At 37.8% G+C, this 22605-nt stretch overlaps 1 protein-coding gene across 3 annotated transcripts in view; it reads left to right on the top strand.

Moving 5' to 3' along the window:
• The window catches only part of ABCA5 (ATP binding cassette subfamily A member 5), a 75959-nt gene extending 53979 nt beyond the window's left edge, over positions 1 to 21980 (top strand). For 2 of the 3 annotated variants that reach the window (XM_045489558.1, XM_045489556.1), the window contains exons 23-39: positions 112 to 225; positions 3812 to 3982; positions 5684 to 5797; positions 6195 to 6329; positions 7814 to 7888; positions 8648 to 8739; positions 10777 to 10903; positions 11214 to 11331; positions 11428 to 11519; positions 12514 to 12689; positions 13509 to 13584; positions 13710 to 13804; positions 14773 to 14892; positions 16027 to 16176; positions 16562 to 16641; positions 17722 to 17777; positions 18288 to 21980. In XM_045489558.1, the coding sequence (XP_045345514.1) occupies positions 112 to 225; positions 3812 to 3982; positions 5684 to 5797; positions 6195 to 6329; positions 7814 to 7888; positions 8648 to 8739; positions 10777 to 10903; positions 11214 to 11331; positions 11428 to 11519; positions 12514 to 12689; positions 13509 to 13584; positions 13710 to 13804; positions 14773 to 14892; positions 16027 to 16176; positions 16562 to 16641; positions 17722 to 17777; positions 18288 to 18395 (1899 nt within the window). In that variant the 3' untranslated portion in view covers positions 18396 to 21980. The remainder of the gene's footprint in view (positions 1 to 111; positions 226 to 3811; positions 3983 to 5683; positions 5798 to 6194; positions 6330 to 7813; positions 7889 to 8647; positions 8740 to 10776; positions 10904 to 11213; positions 11332 to 11427; positions 11520 to 12513; positions 12690 to 13508; positions 13585 to 13709; positions 13805 to 14772; positions 14893 to 16026; positions 16177 to 16561; positions 16642 to 17721; positions 17778 to 18287) is intronic. The other variant, XM_045489557.1, reaches the window with a different exon arrangement.
• The last annotated feature ends 625 nt before the right edge of the window (positions 21981 to 22605 follow it).

Genomic DNA, 22605 nt, shown 5'->3' with positions numbered 1-22605 from the left:
AGGGTAGATATCCTAGTGTGTTTCTTCAGAGGTTTTGATAGTCTTTTAGAAAGTACTAAGATGATGTGAAGTAATTCTCACTTCATTTCTTGTTCTGTGGTTGTCTTTCAGGAAATTACAGACATCGTTTTTAAAATCGAGCTGTATTTCCAAGCAGCTTTGCTTGGAATCATTGTGACTGCAATGCCACCTTACTTTGCCATGGAAAATGCAGAGAATCATAAGGTAATGATTGAGTTAAAATTTCAGGTACAGTTTGTTAATAAGAAATCTCATATAAGAAAAATAACCTCTTTTGCATGAGTGCAAGACCTCATGTTTCAGGAATAAGTAGATGGAGCGTCAACATATTTACTACAGTGATAGTAATAACAGTCATTTATTACTTGAGTCCTTGTCACATGCTTCAAAAGTTACATCCGTTAATCCTTGCAACATTGTGATGTAAGTTTTATGTGTACCGACCTTTTGTAAGTCAGGAAGTGATGGGAGTCATGTGCCATGTTCCGTGTTGTCTCATCTCCTCTTAGTAGCGGGTCCTTATGTTCTTATTAGTTCACTAAACTCTCTCTCCCCCCTTAACCTTTAGTGGAAGGTACTGAATGTCCAAGTTAAATGAAAAAAAACAGGTAGTGATTGTGATCACCAGAGCCTGGGGAAAATTGCTGTGTGTACCGAGGTGGTGTGGTATCCTTGCCTTTTCTCTCCTGTCCTCAGGCAAGTGGTGCCCTGTACAGCCTCTATCCTTGCACCCTCCCGAGGTTGTCCCTCTTACCCCTGTAATCAAAATTCTCGTTCTCTCCATGTCTGCTCTTAGTTCGGTGGAGACAGGTTTGCCTTAATTTACCCAGTGTGACAAGTAATGAAGTTAAGCCTCATAGCAGACAGTTACATCTTTTAATAATTTTCTGTAGTGGAAAAGTAATACATGAGTCTCAGGAGATATTTTAAAAACATAATTCATTTTTTCTGTTATATATATTCATTGTGCTAATTTAGAAATTGTAGGAAGGTATAAGAAAATTTAAAAAATCCATAACCCCACACCACCCACATACAAAATTTCCTAGACAATTGCATTTTTCTCTTTTTTGTTTCAACTTAAAATGTTTTTTCTAATTCAAATATTTATTTAGAGGTAATTGTAGATTCATATTAGGTGGTAAGAAATAATAAAACGAGATCCTGTGTACCCTACTCTCTTCACCTCAGTAATAGCATCTTGTCAGACTGTCGTATAATAGTAAGATCCCAGGACGTTGACACTGATACGGTCACGGTACAGAACAGTGCTGTCACCACAGAGATCCCACCTATTGCCCTTTTCAAGCCCCCACACCCACCCCTTCCCTGACCTCTGGCAGCCACCAGTCTGTTCTCCCTTTCTGTAATTTCAGTATTTCAAGAATGTATATGTAGAATCACAACATGTTTTTGGGAGGGACTGGCCTTTTGACTCAGCATGATTCCCTGGAGATTTACTCAGTTTGTATGTACCAACAGTCCATTCTTTTTTATTTTTTGGTAGTATTCCATGGTGTGAATCTGAATTGTTTCCAGTTTTTTCCTATGGTGAATAAAACCGCTGTGAACATTTACGTACAGGTTTTTGTGTGAATGTGAGTTTTCATTTCTCTGGGGTAAATGCCCTAGAGTGTCATACGGTGATTTCGTGTTCAGTTTTATAAGAAATTGCCAAACTGTTTTCCAGAGGGGATATACTGTTTTGCATTCCCACCTGCATTATTTGAATGACAAAAAGCACGGATTATCCAAATAACTCTATTGGACTTGTTTATGTTTTCATACTTATTTTGGAGTTTATATTTTTGTTCTTATAATTCATTGAACACAAAAGTTGTCCATTTGTTTTTATCATTCCTCCTCTTCGTCTTTTTTTTTTTTTTTAATGTTTATTTATTTTGAGAGAGAGAGAGCACGAGCAGGGGAGGGGTAAAGAGAGAGGGAGAGAGAGTCCCAAGCAGGCTCTGCACTCATACTCACGAATCATGAGATCATGACCTGAGCCGAAGGTAAGAGTCGGACGCTCAACCACCTGAGCCACCCAGGTGCCCCGGTTCCTCCTCTCCGTCTTAACTAAACTTTATATTCTGTGCTTCTGTTATCTCTAAGACCAGCCCTTTCATATAATACATTGTTATGAGTGTAAGCATTTACAGATGTCAAAAATTAACTGAATAAAATTGTTAGGTATTTGGATTTATAAAAGGTTTTCAAAATTTCAAATTAAATAATGAGAAGATGAGAGAGTTAGGGAAACTCAAATCATTTAAGTTTACTGTTTGTATATGTGAAAACGTAGTAATAACACCTTACTTTTTGCACTACATGGGAGTTTATAAAAGGCTTAAGTGCATTACCAATACAAAGCTTCCCACTAAAGCTGAAAGCCTTCTGTAAATCCAGAAGACACTTGGCAGTTTATTAGTGTTATCATGAAAGGTAATATTAAAAAATGAGAATCTGGGGGCGCCTGGGTGGCGCAGTCGGTTAGGCGTCCGACTTCAGCCAGGTCACGATCTCGCGGTCTGTGAGTTCGAGCCCCGCATCAGGCTCTGGGCTGATGGCTCAGAGCCTGGAGCCTGTTTCCGATTCTGTGTCTCCCTCTCTCTCTGCCCCTCCCCCGTTCATGCTCTGTCTCTCTCTGTCCCAAAAAAAAAAAAAATGAATAAACGTTGAAAAAAATTTAAAAAAAAAAAAAAATGAGAATCTGGGGGCGCCTGGGTGGCGCAGTCGGTTAGGCGTCCGACTTCAGCCAGGTCATGATCTCGCAGTCCGTGAGTTCGAGCCCCGCGTCGGGCTCTGGGCTGATGGCGCAGAGCCTGGAGCCTGTTTCCGATTCTGTGTCTCCCTCTCTCTCTGCCCCTCCCCCGTTCATGCTCTGTCTCTCTTTGTCCCAAAAATGAATAAACGTTGAAAAAAAAAAATTAAAAAAAAAAAAAAATGAGAATCTGGGGCACCTGGGTGACTGAGTCGGTTCAGCATCTGACGTCAGCTCAAGTCGTGATCTCGTGGTTCGTGGGTTCAAGCCCTGGGTCGGGCTCTCTGTTGTCAGCATGGAGCCTGCTTTGGATCCTCTGTCTGCATCCCTCTCTTCCCCTGCCCTGCTTGTGCTCTCTGTCTCTCTCAAACAAATAAACTTAAAAACAATTTTAAAAAGTAAATAATGAGAATCCATTTTCTGTTTAAACATATCTTTCCATCTATTTCCACAGATTTTTTTTTTTTTTTAAATTTTTTTTTTTTTCAATGTTTATTTATTTTTGGGACAGAGAGAGACAGAGCATGAACAGGGGAGGGTCAGAGAGAGAGGGAGACACAGAATCGGAAACAGGCTCCAGGCTCCGAGCCATCAGCCCAGAGCCCGACGCGGGGCTCGAACTCACGGACCGCGAGATCGTGACCTGGCTGAAGTCAGACGCTTAACCGACTGCGCCACCCAGGCGCCCCTTCCACAGATTTTTAAAAGCAACAGTGTTTTGGCTACTTACTGTTTGCGCAGCTGTAATCCCCATGACATCATTTGCTTTATTTTAGTTTTGTGTGACTGTATTCTGATTCTGAAAACTGTTGTCGAAATTGCTACATCTGAGAAATAATGGACCAGATTAAAGACTATAAAGGAATTTATATTTAGTTGTAGGAAGGCTTTTATTACCTAGAGACCTGGAATGTGACTTGTTTTGTTGATGTAAAATTAAGAGTTCTACAATAATTTGCTAGAGTTTTTTGTTTGTAACATGCTTATAATTATAATCAGTTTTTCCTCTCCCCTCTTTTTTTTTTGTAGATCAAAGCTTATACTCAACTTAAACTTTCAGGGCTTTTACCATCTGCATATTGGATTGGACAAGCTATTGTTGATATCCCCATATTTTTTCTTGTTCTTATTTTGATGCTAGGAAGTTTATTTGCATTTCATTATGGATTATACTTTTATGCTATAAAGTTCCTTTCTGTGGTAAGTTAACATCAGTTATATTCATGCTATTTATAAATGAAACGTTATTTTAAGAAACTTAAGTCTTTATAAACATGACAGGTGGTTAGTTGAGTAATTTGGATATTAATTTTGTTCATAGAAAATAGAACCAGTATTTGTTTTAATTATTGTGTATGATACTGATGATGCAATTTATATTACTACAAGTGATTTTTGAAAACCACAGCTTACTATTATTATAAAATAATTCCTTGAAACTAAGGTGGTCTTTTCTGTAGACTCCCTGCTAGGTGTGTAATCAGGAATAGTTAAACGGTCCCTCTTTCAAATGCCCTCCTTGTCTCTCTGCTTGAATATAATTTCACAAAGAAACTCTTTTATTCCACAATTTAAAATTCAGCTAGGGGCGCCTGGGTGGCTCAGTCGGTTGAGCATCCGACTTCGGCTCAGGTCATGATCTCACAGTTCATGAGTTCAAGCCCCGCGTCGGGCTCTGTGCTGACAGCTCAGAGCCTGGAGCCTGCTTCGGATTCTGTGTCTCCCTCTTTCTGTGCCCCTCCTCCTCTTGCTGTCTCTCTCCCTCTCTCTCAAAAATAAACAAACATTGGGGCGCCTGGGTGGCGCAGTCGGTTAAGCGTCCGACGTCAGCCAGGTCGCGATCTCGCGGTCCGTGAGTTCGAGCCCCGCGTCGGGCTCTGGGCTGATGGCTCAGAGCCTGGAGCCTGTTTCCAATTCTGTGTCTCCCTCTCTCTCTGCCCCTCCCCCGTTCATGCTCTGTCTCTCTCTGTCCCAAAAAAAAATAAATAAACGTTGAAAAAAAAATTAAAAAAAAAAAATAAACAAACATTAAAAACATTAAAAAAATTTATAAATACAGCTTAAAATACTAAGGAAGAATATAGCTTCCATTCATGTTCACATGTTCATGACTGATGCTCGACCGTTTTGTATGAGTGATTAGGAAGAAGGGAAAACAGAAGTAAGGTTGGGGTTGCTGAATGTAAATTTATCAATTTTGCCAGAGGCTATAGTGACTTTACATATTAAATTGTGCCTTATAAATTAATAATTTTTTTAAACATTTACAAAGTATTGAATGTTGTATATTGAAATGGTAGTTCATAGTTGATTGAGAAGGATAAAGTAGTAACCAGCTATTATACTTGTTTTTATAAGAAAATGATTAGAGATAGCATTTTTCTTGGCATAAAAAAGAACTACAAATAGTGTTTGGTGTGAATTACTTATTCAGGATTGTGTTACAATTAGTTAAAAGTATGAGTTTTATTGATTTCGGAGAAATGTGCATGGTAATTTCTCAGGTAACCACAATTTCAGTTTTTGGAGTGATTTGTTGAGAATAAAACTTGAAGAATAATCATTCCTTAATATTTGAGATGACTGGGGCACCTGGGTGGCTCAGTTGGTTGGGCTCCGACTTCAGGTCGGGTCATGATCTCACGGTTTTGTGAGTTCAAGCCCCACGTCTGGCTCTATGCTGACAGCTTGGAGCCTGGAATCTGCTTCAGATTCTGTGTCTGCCTCTCTCTCTCTGCCCCCCCCCCCCACCCCCGCTCACGCTCTGTCTCTCTCTCACTCAAAAATAAATAAAACATTAAAAAAAATTTTTTTAACTCTTTGATATGACTGGTGTTTGAGATCATATGGACTGTTAGCTTTTCATATGTTTACATAAAAATACACATTTCTGTTTTACAGGTTTTTTGCCTTATTGGTTATGTTCCATCAGTCATTCTGTTTACCTATGTTACTTCTTTCACTTTCAAAAAAATTTTGAATACCAAAGAGTTTTGGTCATTTATTTATTCTGTGGTAAGTCATGTTTTGTATTATTTCACTTATTTGTATGACCGCACTTGTTAGAAAGTTGTGAACTGTTTCAAGATTTTACTCATAATGTTGCTGTGTCAGAATTTCCTGAGTACGGACTTAGCTAGCTAGCCGCCGGCATCTTTTCGCATATTTGTCTGTGCGTCATCCATTCCACGAAGGGACGGGACCAAAAGCATGTAAGAGCTGTGTGGCAAGGATCCCAGCTGCACAGAGCTGGTCCCTGTGTACTGACGCCTCCTGGCCAAGTATCCTCTCAGGGTTCCGTGTCTTATTAGAGGATTAAAGACATAGTAAATGCCAAGGCACACACTTCCAAGTGAGTTTGTATGAAATTGCTAAACATTTTTTCACTTGTGTTCTCATTGTCTTTCTTTAGACAGCATTGGCTTGCATTGCAGTCACCGAAATCACGTTCTTTATGGGATACACAGTTACGGCTGTTCTCCATTATACCTTTTGTATGGCCATTCCAATCTATCCACTTCTAGGTTGTCTGATTTGTTTCATAAAGGTAGGTCTGTTAGGTGTTTTAATAATTGAAAAGCATAAATACTGCCTAATCTTTGAGATCTTAGTTCTTGTGCTGAATATAGTAAAAAAAAAAAAAATCAGTTTAGCTGCTATTTACTTGATTTGAACATTATTAAGCAGCAGTTTAAGTTTACTGTGAAATCTTTTCAAGCATGTCTTTAAGCTGTAAGTCTGAAAGGACAAGGAGTATGGTGTCCATTCCCTGTTCTTTGATTCCCAAAAAGATGGACATAAATTCTAAGTATGACCTGACTTCAGTCAGTATGTTTTGGGGGAGTTTGTCAAGGATTAAATAATGTATTGTACTATAAAGGGATGAGAGAAAATAAAGTGTAAGAGACTTTTTTTTCAAAGAAAAAAATAAAAATTACTTTTATTAAACCCGGATAATTGGAAAAATTCCATGTGATTAGAAAAAAATTAATTGACAAGTTACTGATTTAGGGATGATTGCTGACTAATTCTACTTACTAACCCCCCCCCCTCCCACTTTCTTTTTTGCTTCAGTTTAATATGTTTAATTTATACATCCCCAGATAGAAATATTTTGGCATGGGGAGGATTGTAATCTAAGTAGAAAGCATAGCTGTTAATACTAATAGCTAACATAGAGAATACACGTCACCGAACAAAACGCATTTGAATCTAAATATTCCTACATGTTGCAGCTAAAAGAAAACTTACAACACTTCTAACGCCAAATGCGTGAGTTTTTCCCACATAAAGCAGTTCTAACGCTTAACCACCTGGAGGTAATGCAGACTCGGGGCTGTGTTCAGGGTTAAGGACTCAGCCCCACAAGCTTGCCGCCGTTTTTCAGATGCCAGATCCGAGTAGTGGGTCTGCAGGTTCTGATGTGGCTGCAAATCCATTGTTCCTGTGACCCCTTCACAGGTTCAGTAATTTGCCATAATGGTTTATAGAATTTAGGGAAACACTTTCTGTACTATTATCAGTTTATTATAGTGAATATACAAATGAATAATTAAGAGGTATGGGGGGCATAGTCCAGAAGGGTCCCAAGTATTGAAGCTTTGGTCCCCATGGAGTTTGGAGCTTGCCGCCCTCCAAGGGTGTGGATGCATTCACCAGTCTGGAAGCTCTCCCAGCGCTGTGTTTATGGAGATTTTTATGGAGGTTTCATTACTGAGGCACAGTGAGTTGATCAGTCTTCAAGCCCCTCTCCCCTTGTGATCAGTGGATGAGTCTGAAAGTTCCCACCTTGTAATCACTTGGTTGGTTTCCCTGGAAACCAGCACCATCCTCCAAGTCACCTGAGTAGCAGAGACTCAGCTCTGGTTGAAAGGGGCTTATTTTAGATAACAAAAGATGCTCCCTTCACCTCTGTAAACCAGAAAATTCCCAGGGGGTTAAAAGCTCTGTCCTGGAACCAGGTCAAAGACCAAATACCATCATATCATCCTATCACAGCAGCATAAAAATTTTCAAAACTTTTTGTCTTAGATTTCTTGGAAGAATATTCGAAAAAACGAGGACACGTATAATCCATGGGATAGACTTTTGGTGGCAGTTATATCGGTAAGAAATACCAAAAATGTTGGGTTAACATGTTACCTTAAGAGCAGTTTGGTTGTATGTGTGTAACTCTCTTTTTAGTTTCTATCCCTTTGCATAACAGTGAAGGTACATCAGAGAGTCAACTGTGTCAGTTAACGGTAGTCAATGTACATTTCAGTGGTAATAGATTTACTGACTATGTCCATTTTAGTTTTTTGAATGTTTATTTATTTTTGAGAGAGAGAGAGAGAGAGAGAGAGAGAGAGAGCGCGCGCGAGCGTGAGCGGGGGAGGGGCAGAGAGACAGAGGGAGACGCAGAATCCGAAGCAGGCTCCAGGCTCCGAGCCGTCAGCACAGAGTCTGACGTGGGGCTCCAGCCCATGGACCACGAGACCATGACTTGAGCCAAAGTCGGACGCTTAACCGACTGAACCCCCCAGGCGCCCCTGAAAGTGTCCGTTGTAATATACTTGTCTCTTTCATGTTATCAATTTTATTTAATTATAATTCTGGCTTCTTCAGAAATGAAACCAGCCTCTTTTCCTTTGATTATATTTTATGAAGCTGACAGCCAGTGAACTTTACAGAGGCAGAAAAATATGTGAAGGATTATTTTGCTAAAACTCTACCTTGAAATCTTAAAGTTTATTCTTAACTCATATGACGTGTGAAGAACCTAGTGATTAATTATTGTGGTGATGGTAAGGAACCTGATGTGTGTGGTCTTTGTTCTGTTGATCCAAAAGATCAGTCACGAGCTGTTATGTGTTCTCCTTTCAGCCTTACCTGCAGTGCGTACTCTGGATTTTCCTCTTACAGTACTACGAGAAAAAATACGGAGGCAGGTCGATACGAAAGGATCCCTTTTTCAGGTCAGTGATTTTTTTTTAAGTTTTAATGTTTTTTAGGGTATTTACGTAGTGTATGATCTAGTTTTAGGTAATTTCCTTCACTCCCCCCAGAATCCTTATAGTCCTCACTGGCCCGTCTCCCACATGCCACCCAGCCACGTATAACCACAGTCCACTAATCTAGTTGTTGCAGATTTGCCAGTGCTCAGCGCTCGTATGAATGGAATTGTATGGGATCGTCTTTTTGTCTGGCTTTTTTTACTCCTACCGTAATGTTTTGAAGGTTCATCCAAGTCGAAGCGTGTAGCAGTACTTTGTTACAGTTTTCTTTTCTTAGTATTACATTGTATGGAGATACCGCTCTTTACTTCTGTGTTCGTCAGTTGATGGACGTTTGAGTCGTTTCCACCTCTTGGCCATCATGAACAGCGCTGCTGTGAATGTCCTTGTTAACCACTGGCTGCTCCGCACATCCACTGAGGACTTAGCATCTGGCTCTTCTTTCTCTTTGTTCTTACTCCTTCTGTCGTCTTGGGGGAGAATCAGCGTCCGCAGAGAGAACCTTTGTAGCATCCTCAGTTTCTGACTTTCTCCATGCTCGTGACTTTGCGTGTCCCATGTTGATTTGGGTCGGAGCCCTGCCATCACCGCGCTTCACCTCCTCTGTGTCCCATGCTTCCAGGAGCACTTCATCTTCCCGGCCTTTTTGTTTTGTTAGTCTCACTGAACTTTTCTGCTCTGGTCTCTGCCCCTGAGTTTTTTCTGTTCCTCAGATGTTTCTGCTAATCGCCTTTTTCACCTTTTCTCTGTTCGGCTTCATCCCTCTCACCCTCTTTCACCCTTTTTCAGCACCCATCCGCGAAAAATCATCACTTTTGGTAAGTCTAATTACAGGCTGGAGAAAATTGGCATAAAAGTGCAGCTTGCTAACACCACGTTTATCCCATGGAGACTCAGCTTTGTTTTAACACGAGTGACCCCATTTTCTTCCTACCACTTTTCGATCGTTAGCCCAAGCCTTCTTTGTAGTCCTCAAATTCTCCAGTCCTTCTCACTTCATTTCCTACTTCTCAGTGGATGATCTTGCCGTCTCTGAATACAGAAGCACTTAATTATAAATTATAAATTTTTACACACTTACATCGCCTTTGCCTTTTCCTGGTCCCAGAGAGAGAAGTACCTCTCCTGTTATTCATGCCTTTGTTATTGTGTCTCCTTAAAGATGTTGCCCTGTCCAATTTATTTTCTCTTTCTGTGTCTTTCCCTTTTGGATCTAAATAGGATTTTTGGGGGGAGAGGGCCAGTCACCTTTCTCCCATAAAACAAAGTAATAGAAACCAGAACTCACAAATCTCATTTAAACCTGTATCCCTCTAGCTCTTGTGCCCTGTTAACTTTCATAGCTGAGAAACTTCCACCTCCAGCTCCTCACCTCCCTTTCACTTCTTAACTCCTGTAATCTGGTTCTGCGCCTGATCTCTGCTGACTCTGTTTTCAGCAAGGTAACTAATGACTTCCTCTGTGTATCATCAAGTAGGCTCCACTTAGTCAGCTAATCTGCTGCTTTAGTATGATTGACTTCTTCCTCCTTTTGCTTTTCTCCTGTTCCTCTGGTTTCCATAATGTCAACTCCTGTTTCCCTCTTTACCTCTCTTATTCTTCAAAACTTCCTTGGAAGCACTTTTTTCTCTGCCTACCTTTCTGATGTTTCTATGAGTTCTGAATTCAGCCCTCCACGTCTGCTCGGCCCGGGTCGTGTCATTTACAGCCAGGCTGTAAAATCTTCGAGGGATGGATACATCCTTTTTTTAGTTTCTTTATCTTTGTGTGAAATAGTGCCTGACACATACTGATCATAAATAATACTGTTGAAGAAATGAATGAGTTTAGACGACATCATCCACACGGTTTCAGTGAGTGAAACTAGTTCTGTGACTCCACCTTTCAGAGAGAACCACTCATCTCATGTTGGTATATTTTTTCAGTCTTTTCTCCATGGAGCGCTGGAATGTCTCGCTATTTTAATTATTTGAAAAACCACTGTCTTTATGTGTTTAGGGCCCTTTCAACAAAGTCCAAAAATAGGAAGTCTCCAGAACCACCAAACAATGAGGATGAGGATGAAGATGTCAAAGCTGAAAGACTGAAGGTCAAAGAGCTAATGAGTTGCCAGTGTTGTGAGGAGGTAATTCAGTCTGTATCGCCACGTCTTACTAAATGTGCGGTGATCAGTTTCTCTTGTGTAGGAATTAACCTGAAGAGTACTTTTCATATGAATCTATACGAAAAAAAGCCTTTGCTTTGAAAAAATACTTTTGTCTACTTACTCTTGAATAAGTCCATATTTTAGTCACAAATGGGTATTTACTTATATAATGCCCCTTATTAGCAACTATAGTTCTTATGATACGTGGACATGAATTGTGGACAGCTTGTCATTTCTTGATAGGTATCTGATACGTTATTCTTTTTTTAAATCCTATTTCCCTTATTAGAAACCAGCCATTATGGTCAGCTGTTTGCATAAAGAATATGATGACAAGAAAGATTTTCTTCTTACAAGAAAAGTAAAGAAAGTAGCAACTAAATATGTCTCTTTCTGTGTGAAAAAAGGTTGGTATTTGTTTTTTCTTTAGTAATTTTTCCAGAGGAGTAATTTCGATTTTTAGTCTGACTTACACATAATGATTTTTCTTTCAATTTCTTTAGGAGAGATCTTGGGGCTACTGGGTCCAAACGGTGCGGGCAAAAGCACAATTATCAATATTCTGGTTGGTGACATTGAACCAACTTCAGGCCAGGTACGGTATGTGAGGGTGTGGGAGATGCTATGATTTACGTTTTTAATTACAGTAAGTTTCTTAATGACAGACTAGGATCTAATGTTTTCAGTAGTAATTTTTTAGTATAACTTGATCAAATTATAATATTTTTGGTTATCTTTGGAAATAACGTAAAATTTTCACACATGCAGATACACGCACAGACGTTATTTTTGCTTTTATGATTATTACTTGCGTGGGGGATTTGTCCACCAATTTAGTGGAAGGCCATCTTACTAACTTCAGGAGATTTAGGAGCTAATATTGACCCTGCCATCAGTTAGCCTTTGATTGTAGCCTATCAGCACTTTGTGGAAACCACAACACTGTCTGATCCTGTCTTCTGCTCTGGCCCATTGATTTCCTGGAAAATGCCAGGCATACTCTTTTCTTTGGGTTTTTGCTCTAGCGGTTCCTTATATTGGGTATTCCTTACCCAGAAGAAATCCAAACAGTGAAATTTGCTTACCTCCATGGCTCAGAGGTCACCTTCCAGTGAGGTCCCTTGATCATCCTAGTTACAATTGGAGTTTACCTTTTCAATCAAGCCGCATTCCTGCTTCTTTTTAATTTTTTTTTTACATTTATTTATTTTTGAGAGAGAGCACAAGTGGGGGAGGGTCAGAGAGAAAAGGAGACATAGAATTTGAAGCAGGCTCCAGGCTCTGAGCTCTCAGCACAGAGCCTGATGCGGGGCTCAAACTCACAAACTGTGAAATCATGACCTGAGCCGAAGTCGGACACGTAACTGACTGAGTCACCCAGGTGCCCCATCAGTCAAGCTAATCGCCCCATTGGGCCATGTCACTGAACTCTGACTTAGCTATGTATGTACTTTCGCCATCGGAAGGAATAAAAATTTGACTTACTATTACCTTGATTCTAGGAAGGAGTTTGAATTAATTCACCTACCAATTCCTTTACAATGTAAATTAAGCAAAAAGTTATTTAAAATTGGTTTGTATTTCTGTAGGTATTTCTAGGAGATTATTCTTCAGACCCAACTGAAGATGATGATTCCATTAAGTATATGGGATACTGTCCTCAGATAAACCCACTGTGGCCAGACATTACATTGCAGGAACATTTTGAAATTTACGGAGCTGTAAAAGGAATGAGCACGAGTGACGTGAAAGAAATCATAAATCGGTAAAATTGGAACCTTTTTATTACCCAGAGAAAGGTGTACAGTTCACATTTTAAAAGTTTAATTTTTAAAGACATTTTTGTGGATCATACTTTTCATTGAAAATGGTCATTACTTTTTCATATATTCTTTACAGAATTATGATAGGTATGAAAATAAAAAGGTAATTTTTCTGTTTCTCATTACAGAATGAATGTGCCTATAAATGTCATGAAACTTATTTTAATTAGATTTTTTTAATGTTTATTTTGAGAGAAAACACATTCGTGCACAAATGGGGGAAGGCAGAGAGAGGGGGACAGAGGATCCAAGCGGGCTCTGTGCTGATAGCAGAGAGCTTGATGTGGGGCTTAAATTCACGAACCGTGAGATCGTGACCTGAGCCAAAGTTAGATGTTTAAGCAACTGAGCTACCCAGATGCCCCAAAACTTATTTTAAAGTGAACCTTTTTGTCAAGATAGTAATTTGTTTAAAATGATGTAAATTAGAGGTCTAATTATATAGTAAGCTTCAGCTGAGTGTTCTTTTTGTTTGTTTGTTTTTAATGTTTATCTGTGTTTGAGAGAGAGAACACGTGTGTGTGTGTGCATGCACATGAGTGGGGGAGGGGCAGAGAGCTAGGGAGAGAAAGAATCCCAAGCAGAGCCTGATGTGGGGCTTGATCCCACAAACTGTGAAATCATCACTTGAATCAAGAGCCAGATGCTCAACCTCCTGAGCTACTCAGGCACCCCTTCAACTGAGTGTTCTAGAAAAAAGACTGTGAATGATCACAAACAATGACTGATAATACACTCATTTTGTATTACCTATTTTGCAGGATAACGAATGCACTTGATTTAAAAGAACATCTTCAGAAAACTGTAAAGAAACTACCTGCAGGAATCAAGCGAAAGGTACTTTTATTGAACAACAGATATGTGTATGTTTTATTGATCAGTTTAGAGCCTGATACTGTCTTGATCAAATTTCTTATGTGAAGGCTTATTAGTCCCCCTCCCCCTCTTTCCTTTCTATCTAGTTGTGTTTTGCCCTGAGTATGCTGGGGAACCCTCCCATTACTCTGCTAGATGAACCATCTACGGGTATGGACCCTAAAGCCAAACAGCACATGTGGTGAGTATGACATTAGAGACACTTGGGACAGGGGTGTCTGGGTGGCTCGGTTGGTTGAGCGTCCGACTTCAGCTCAGGTCATGATCTCACAGTTTGTGAGTTTGGCCCCGCGTTGGGCTCTGTGCTCAGAGCCTGGAGGCTGCTTCGGATTCTGTGTCTCCCTCTCTCTCTGCCCCTCCCCCACTCACGCTCTGTCTCTCTCTCTGCTTCTCAAAAATAAAGAAAACTAATAAAGACACTGGGGGCGCATTATACTGTATCATACTTTGGAGTAAAAGAATACTTTATTATAATTAATGGTTTTGTGTTATATACATATTCACACTGAGTTAAAATCCTATGCAAATGGCAAAATGATAATTAAAAATTGAATATTTTGATTTCTGGAGAATCCCATGAACTTTTAAACTTTATCACACTTCATACTTTCATGAAATATTAGTAATATTTTATTTATTCCAGAACAAAAATGAGTATGTGGGTAATTATTCAAATAAAGAGTACTGCTTTCTGAATAGCCTTTAAAAGATTTTTTTCCTAGTCATTTAACATATAAATTATAATTCTCATAATAACATTGGCTTGAATTTATGTTGGAACTCTTAGGAATTCATGGTGCTAATTAGTTGGCCAACTTTTTGAGCCTAGATTTCCATGTCTATAAAATGTGAGGTTTGGTGTAGAGATGCATATTAAGTTTTCCCTATGATTCTATGGCAATTTGTGTTAAAATGTGAAAAAGCATCAAATTTTATAATTTATTTTTTAATGCAGAGAAATATTTGAAATCATGGAGTTTCTGTTTGTCAAACTTTCCAAAATAAAGGAAAATAAATTAGAAGAATCATAGTTGGGCAGTGTATGTTAACTGCAGCAGTTGATATTTGATAAATTCTAATTAACCAGAGAGTTGGATTTTCATTAGCATTCAGTTGCCTTTCTCTGTTTATTTTACTTATGTTTTATAGGCGAGCAATTCGAACTGCATTTAAAAACAAAAAGCGGGCTGCTATTCTGACCACTCATTATATGGAAGAAGCAGAGGCTGTCTGCGACCGAGTGGCTATCATGGTATCTGGGCAGTTACGGTAAATGTCTGAAGCGCAGGCCATTTGGGTGGGGGGTAGATTTTGAATAACCGTTTCAAAAACTTACAATAATAAATGTAAATGCTAAAAAAAGTATCCTTATTTGAGTTTTTGAATCAGTTAGCTTTCTATAGAATTACTTGAAAATATGTTGGTTTATTTCCAAAAAATGACTACTTTGCATATGTAATTGGCTTAATGACTCAGCAACTTGGAGTGTTATTTTTCATGCATGATATCTGTTATTTTAAAAGATTGCTAGGCATTGTATTGGGTTGTAACCCAAAGTATAAATAAATACACTTATAAAAAATATTAAATAAATAAATACATCTATAATTCATGTTGATACTCCTATAAATAAGTGGCTGAATAAATGAATTAATGTGGGAGGAGAGCAAATTTTCCTTACAAAAAGATTCTAAACAGTATATGGAGATACTGCCCCCTCCAGGAAGCGGATCTCAGTCTTCCACCTCCCAAGAGGAGTGTGATCTAACCAGTCTCTTCTAACGTACGGGAAGGGGATGGTGGTAACCACACAGTAGAGCAGTGTCGCGTGGCAATCATGTACCCCTGATATGATGTGGTAAGAAAGGTACTCCTGCCCCTCGGCATTTTCTCCAAAAACCCGTAACTCCTGTCTAATTCTGAGAAAAATAATCAGACTATTCCCAGTTGAGAGGCATTCTCCCAAAACACTTGACCAATTCTCAAAACTGTCAAAGGTGAGAAAGAAGGAAAGATTAAGAAAGTCACAGACCAGTGGGGTCTAAGGAGACATGATAACTAAGTGCAGTGTGTATCCTGGATAGATCCTAGAACAGAAAAAAGGACACGAGTGGAAAAACGGGTGAAATCCAAATAAAATCAAATATAAAGTTAATAGTAATTTTAACCAATATTGGTTTCTTAATTTTGACAAATGTGCCATGGTAATACAAGATCATAATATTAAGGAAATTGAAACTGGATGAGGGGTGTATGGAGACTGTATTATATTTGCAACTTGTCTATAAATCTAAAAGTATTCCATTATAAACATTTAATTTAAATCATCCTTTAAGTGAGAAATCATACTTTGAAACTGTCAAGTCATCTTAAGTCTGAGTTTTCTTTTAAAAATAACTATAGGTGTATTGGGACCGTCCAGCATCTGAAGAGTAAATTTGGAAAAGGCTACTTTTTGGAAATTAAGTTAAAGGAATGGGTGGAAAACCTAGAAGTAGACCGCCTTCAAAGAGAAATTCAGTATATTTTCCCAAATGCAAGCCGTCAGGAGAGGTAAAGATTTTTAAAATTTGTTTGTTTGTTTTGTAGAGCAATAAATAATCATTAAAACTTGGCTATTGTATTAAGGATTAGGAAAAAAAAAAAAGTCTGTTATTATCACCAGTAGTGAACTCATGCAGTGTGATGACTGCAGTTTTATATCTAATTTAGTATTAGATCTTGCAATTTTCAATAATATTTAAACTTTTTGAAGTTCTCATATCAGTGGTAATAAAAGAGTTGTTTTGCATGGAAATATTTTAAGATTTAAAACAGTGTTTATCTAAATATGCATCAAAATAAATCATTGGAGTTTGATTTTGCACTTTAAAGAGCTTGAACTGTAGAACATATTAGTCGTCATTTTTAAATTCTTCTATATTTTATCTGTTTTCAGTTTTTCTTCTATTTTGGCTTATAAGATTCCTAAGGAAGATGTTCCATCCCTTGCACAGTCTTTTTCTAAGCTGGAAGAAGGTAAGATTTGAAAAACATTGCAAGGTAGCTTTCAAATCATAAAAGAATTTTACTTACAAAGTTTGAAAATTGGGACTGCTTATTATAGAAGCCATTGTAAATAAAAAGATAACCCTTTATTAGTTTAATCTAAGATGTAGGTAAATGCTAACACTGTAGAGGTTTGGTACATCAGCTATATCGTAGTGTAAATCTTTTACTGTTTTAGTCGACATCACTACAGTTTTTCACATTGCATCTGTGAGAAAGTTTAGCTTAATTAGCACTCAGTGGTTCATTCCAGAAGTGGGAGCATGGAGTTCACTGAATTCTCACTTTGTATCAGGCCTTAGAAGTAGCAGTGGTAGCAAGGCTTCAGTGGCAACAGGAGACAGGAGAGGAAAATTCATAGCGTAGGAATGTGGACATTTCTAAAAGCTTTAATGAAGCTTGTTGAAACTTGACATTTTTAAAAATAAGTGGCTGGTAGGAAGAAGCTGTCCTGGTAGCCAGTGGAGAGAGGTGAACTCCTGGATGGGGCAGGTATTCGTGTACAGGTTGTTTTATGGAATGTAGAAACTGTGAAACCACCTCTGTACTGCTTGGGGAGAATTCCACGACAGGAATGAGTAAGAAAACCAGAAAATTTGGTAGTAGATCAGATTGCAAGAGGATCTGAAATAAATATTAGAAAGTATATGGACATAGGAACGGTGACCAGAGTCTAGTTCACGAAGTTCAGAACAGGCTGTGATGGAAATTGGGGAACGAAAGGTTCCCAGGGCGCCCAGAGAGCAGGGCTCCAGAGCAGGCCCGAGAGAAGGCATAGTGAGGGAGAAGGCGGGGTAAACCGGAGGGAGCTGCTTAGAAGAGGCAGGTGAGCGAGGCAGGTCACCTCGCAGGTGTGGTGCTTCGGGCTGCGGGCCAGCTGGGGGCCTGAGGAGACCAGAGAGAAAAGGAACGTATTTTGGCAGCTTCAGATTTAAATGAGTTGATGACAGAAAAAAAATTTTTTTAAACGGGTGGTTAACCACTTAGTAGTAACTGCCGTTTTTATTTTAAAATGTTAATCAGTAAAATATTATTTTCATATTTTAATAGCTAAACATACTTTTGCCATTGAAGAATATAGCTTTTCTCAAGCAACACTGGAACAGGTACTATAAAGTTAAATTTTTAAAAATTCTTTTATAGAAGAAAGTGTCTAATATCTAATTGTTTAGATTTATATTGGAGAGGGGGAGGGTGCATGTGAGCCAGAGACAAAATTATTACACGGTAGACCTAAACTGTATAATTTCAAAAAACTCCAGGTTCTCCATCTGCTTATTTTGAACAGCTCAATATTTTTTCTTCAGTGAAGAAAATGAGTGTTGTTGATGGTATTTCCTATATCTATAGTTACATTGCTTAAATATTTATAAATTATTTTTCATGACAGTGCCGTTTCCATATATTAATCAAAAATATCTATTAGTCCTCATAGCATTCATCTCTGTAGGTGATTAATGGAGGTTATTCTGCTTAAGTAATATACCAATATATCTCTTGATCTTGAATGATTAATGTATTTGGATGTAGCCTTATACTGTTTCTGATTTAATTAAAAAATTCTTTGAGATGATTGTGATACAGAATACCATATTCATTTATTTACTTTCGTTTAGGTTTTTGTAGAACTCACTAAAGAACAAGAGGAAGAAGATAATAGTTGTGGAACTTTAAACAGCACACTGTGGTGGGAAAGAACACAGGAAGACAGAGTAGTGTTTTGAATATGTATTGTTCAGTCTGCTTACTGAATTTATTTCTTGTTTACTTTATTTTTAACTTTGGTTTAAGGGTGTATTATTTGAATGGTGACTGAAGAACCATGGGAGCACTTGAGATTTTCCTGAGTTCCTTAATTGAAATGCTGTGGTTGTGTGCTTCGCTTTTCTTCAAATAAAACTTGTGTATAAATTATTGAAATTGCATGTTTGTACATGAAGTCTATTGAACTGCAGTCTGTATGTGAGGTTGGATATTTACTTTTTTACCTTTCAAAAAACAGTGCTTCTAAATTTATGATTTAAAGAAATAGTGATAGAATAATTTTATTTGTAAGTTATCTTTATTTTTAAATTTATACCCTCTTTTTCTGTAAGTATATAGTATCCCAGTCTAAGGAAAAAACTAATGCATAAATGATTTACAAAAAAGAAGATACAAAGCAGAAGTTCCTTGCTTCTCCTTTTTAATTTCTAAAGAAACTTTGAGTGGAAGTTGGCATCCCAGGAAGCTAAGTAAACATTAGGCAGTCTCCACGCAGATAGAGGGGCCTTCCACTAGGTGGCACTCATCCACCATCTGAAGGAAATGAGACCTCGTTCTATTAGGTGATGTTAGACATCAGGCTTCAGGTATTTGAATGCTTACGATAAAATTCCCAGTGGTTTTCGTTGTAATTAAAAGAAGGCTGTGTCTAGAATTTTATTATGTAATAGACTGATGCCAGTTAGAAACGACATCATCTGTACAGTTGGAAGAATCAGCCATACCTTTTCCCGCACCCCTCGTGGCATATATAAATTTTTTGGTCCGCTTTCTCTCAAAGGGCACATTTTATTTTATTATAGGATAAAATAATTTGTTGGGTAATCATTTTTGTTGGTAAACTTTATTATTTGAACCTTTATAGAGTTTTAAAGTGTATCTGTATAGATTTATTTAGTACCTCACCTCAGATTCTCCCACTTTGGTGGGAGATAAATAACTTTGGGGGATTAAGTTAAGGATTAGAAGCAAACTATACATAATTTACTTTAATGAGAAACCAGAATTTCACTCTATCAGTTGAAGTAAGGTTATTGTCGATACAATCTTGGAAATACTTCCTTGTAGAACTCATGTGGGGACTCTAGGTATAATATAGTATAAATAATACTAGCTGATATTCTGTTTCAACCAGATGAATGAAAGTATTAACTTAAATACATTTAAAAAAAAGTATTGGAAGTATGATTATTGAATTACAGAGAATCTTAAAAATCAACAGCCATGACAGAAGAATTTGGTACTGAGTTACTTTAAATAGCCAGACCCTTTAATGAAATAATATTAATTATTTACTTAGGTAAACTTAATCAACTTTTAACACTCCTGTGTCATAAGACATCTGTGGTTTTAGGCTCTAGCAGCTGATTTAAAATAGTGTTCCTTTCTCAGCACAAGGTGCGTGACTGATACTTTACCTACTGTTTGGCTGCACACATTCCTAAAGATGCCTGCGTTTCAAGCTATCTCTGAGGTCTTGTCGCTGATCTCAGTGGGCTGTCTCACGATCTCTGCTTGGATTTTACAACCCACGACGAAGTTATCTCTCCGCGTAAGATTTAGTCGGCACCAGCTTCTAATGTTCTATCAGGAACTGACAGCCACTTGCCTCATAATACCGAGCGTTTGGATTCTTCACCTGAGGATCTCACTTTTGCGTCTTTAGTAAAAGTTGTAACTTTTACTGAACTTTAGTCCTGCATGATGAATACAGCTCAACACACATTGGAAAGAAGATCTTTATTTTTGTGGATAATAAGTAGCACGTTACATTTTCTCAGCAAGTCATCGCTAAATGGTGCCGTAAATTTGGGGAGATACCTTTCAGTTTATATCTAGTGTTGATATAAATACCCAGGGTCTTCTTTATTGGGGGTATGTTTTTGTAGCTACGTGTTGCCTGGAGCGCTTCAACTCCGTGCAAGAGACAGAACAATCTGCAGTTTGCCAGGACAGTCACTGAAAAGGTAGTTTCGTAGAACCTGACCCTACTGAGGAAAGTGTGTAATTGTAAGGAGTGTGGCCAACATAGAGCATTACCTCCTTCTGCACACTGATTTCGTCATGTTTGCTTCGCATCTGTGAATATGTGACTGATGGAAAGGAAAACGAGAGGTGAGGTTATGCTGAGTAGTTGTAATCAAGTTCTTATCTGTTAACGTTTGTTCGGTTACTTTACTGTTGTGCGCTTGTAAGCATTTTCTCGAAAAGACACGAATTAATTTTTTACTTTTTACACAGAGTGAATATATTTTGGTTATGAATTAAATTATTTGTAGGAGTGTTTTCCCTTTTTCACAGTAGTAAAATCTTCCCTATTCAAAAGTATAATTTTTTTAAAGTTTTTATTTAAATTCCAGAAGTAGAATTTAACTAATATTTAGGAAAGCCAGGGCAAGTGGGGTGAAGAAAAGGAGACAGAAAGTTAAATAGGAAGTCTGTTTTTCTTTCTAGTGTACCGTTTGTGTTTTTGAACATTCTTTACTGATCTAAATTTTTTTCCTATACCAATAACACATGTGCATAAATGCATACATTAGGCAAAATTTGGGTAAAACAGCATCACCTAGTTTATACTTTCCATCTACAATAAAATGTTAAAGTAAACCCTGGACTTCACTGAGTGACTCTGTTTACTGACTAATAAGGCAAACCTCTGTGTGCAGCTGTTAGGGACTAAACAGATGGTAGCAGTGAAAACATTACAATGAGTGTATTTTATGTTTCACTTTGTGGGCTCTTGATTTTTTTTTTTTTTTCCAGTTTTCAGTAGAGAACAACAAAAGCCGTAGGTTTTCTTTAACATTTTTCTTTTAAATGGGCACAAGCTGCCTTAAGTCAGTACTTAAATTTTAATCATTAAAATATTTTTAGAGTAATTTAATTCAACAGACATTTTAATGACTGTCTTTCAAGCCAGTGGGTTCTTTGGATACAAGGATGACCATCCATTTTGGCCCTGTAAGGTCATACAGTCCACTAGAGGAAGATCAATACCCATATAATATAATAGCACAAATGCTTTGCTAGTGGTACTAACACTTTTATCGGAGCACAATTAAGTCTACTGAGGGTCAGTGTTGTCCTTGTTTTTATTGTTGTTCTGTTGGTCATACATTTTATTCTGATTGTACTATGAATTTGATGAAACACTATACTGTATTTTCATATAATACCTAAGTAGGCATTAATTTTTGCAAAATAGGAATGCTTATCCTTAATGTATTTTTAATGTTGCTAATACCAACTTTTCATTTTCTCTCCTGAAAGAACGTGTTACATACAATGAAAGAATTTATTCTCAGGTGAATAATTTTTATATCAGCTATTCTTATAAGGTAAAAGTTTACTTATTTTTTATTCATGATGTGATATATGTAATTCTCAGTGCTACTCTTTAAGAAAAATAAATACTATCAATAATAAGCTTTAAGAACTGAAAATTTAAGATAACCTTTCATTTTGTATACTAAAATGGATTTTTTGTCATTTAGTGTTGATAAACGAATGAGCGACTCATTAAAACTGAAGGAAAAAAACTGGCACTAAAGTTGTTAGTAATTATTTTTTTAGTATCTGTTGGGAGTTTTCAAGTACAGAAGGAAGATTGACAGTTACTTGTGTTTTAATTCACATTCATATATTTTTTTAATGTTTGAGAGAGAGAGAGTGTATGTGAGCTGGGGAGGGGCAGAGAGAGAGAGAGAGGAAGAGAGAATCCCAAGCAGGCTCTGTGCTGTTGGTACAGAGCCTGACAGGCTCGAACTCACAAAACCTTAAGATCATGACCTGAGCTGAGATTAAGAGTTGGACGCTTAACCAATTGAGCCACCCAGGCGCCTCAGTTCACATTCATATTTTAAGTGTAAACTAGGTATTCTTGTAGATCTTTTTGTCTCAAACCTATTTTGTAAAAATACAAGGCAATCACTTTCACTTATGTTTTATTACATTGAACAGACTGAGTTATTCCCACATACTTGACACTACTTATATATTTATCAGTTTCCTAAGAATTTTTGAATAACTTTGGTTCTCCCAAACACAAGATTTTTTTTTTTTTTTTAATTTTTTTTTTTTCAACGTTTATTTTTGGGACAGAGAGAGACAGAGCATGAACGGGGGAGGGGCAGAGAGAGAGGGAGACACAGAATCGGAAACAGGCTCCAG

The sequence above is a fragment of the Leopardus geoffroyi genome, chromosome E1 (genome assembly GCF_018350155.1).
Source record: "Leopardus geoffroyi isolate Oge1 chromosome E1, O.geoffroyi_Oge1_pat1.0, whole genome shotgun sequence".
Lineage (NCBI taxonomy): Eukaryota > Metazoa > Chordata > Mammalia > Carnivora > Felidae > Leopardus > Leopardus geoffroyi.
Note: the sequence above shows the minus strand (reverse complement) of the source record. Positions and strands in the feature narration are given on the sequence as shown.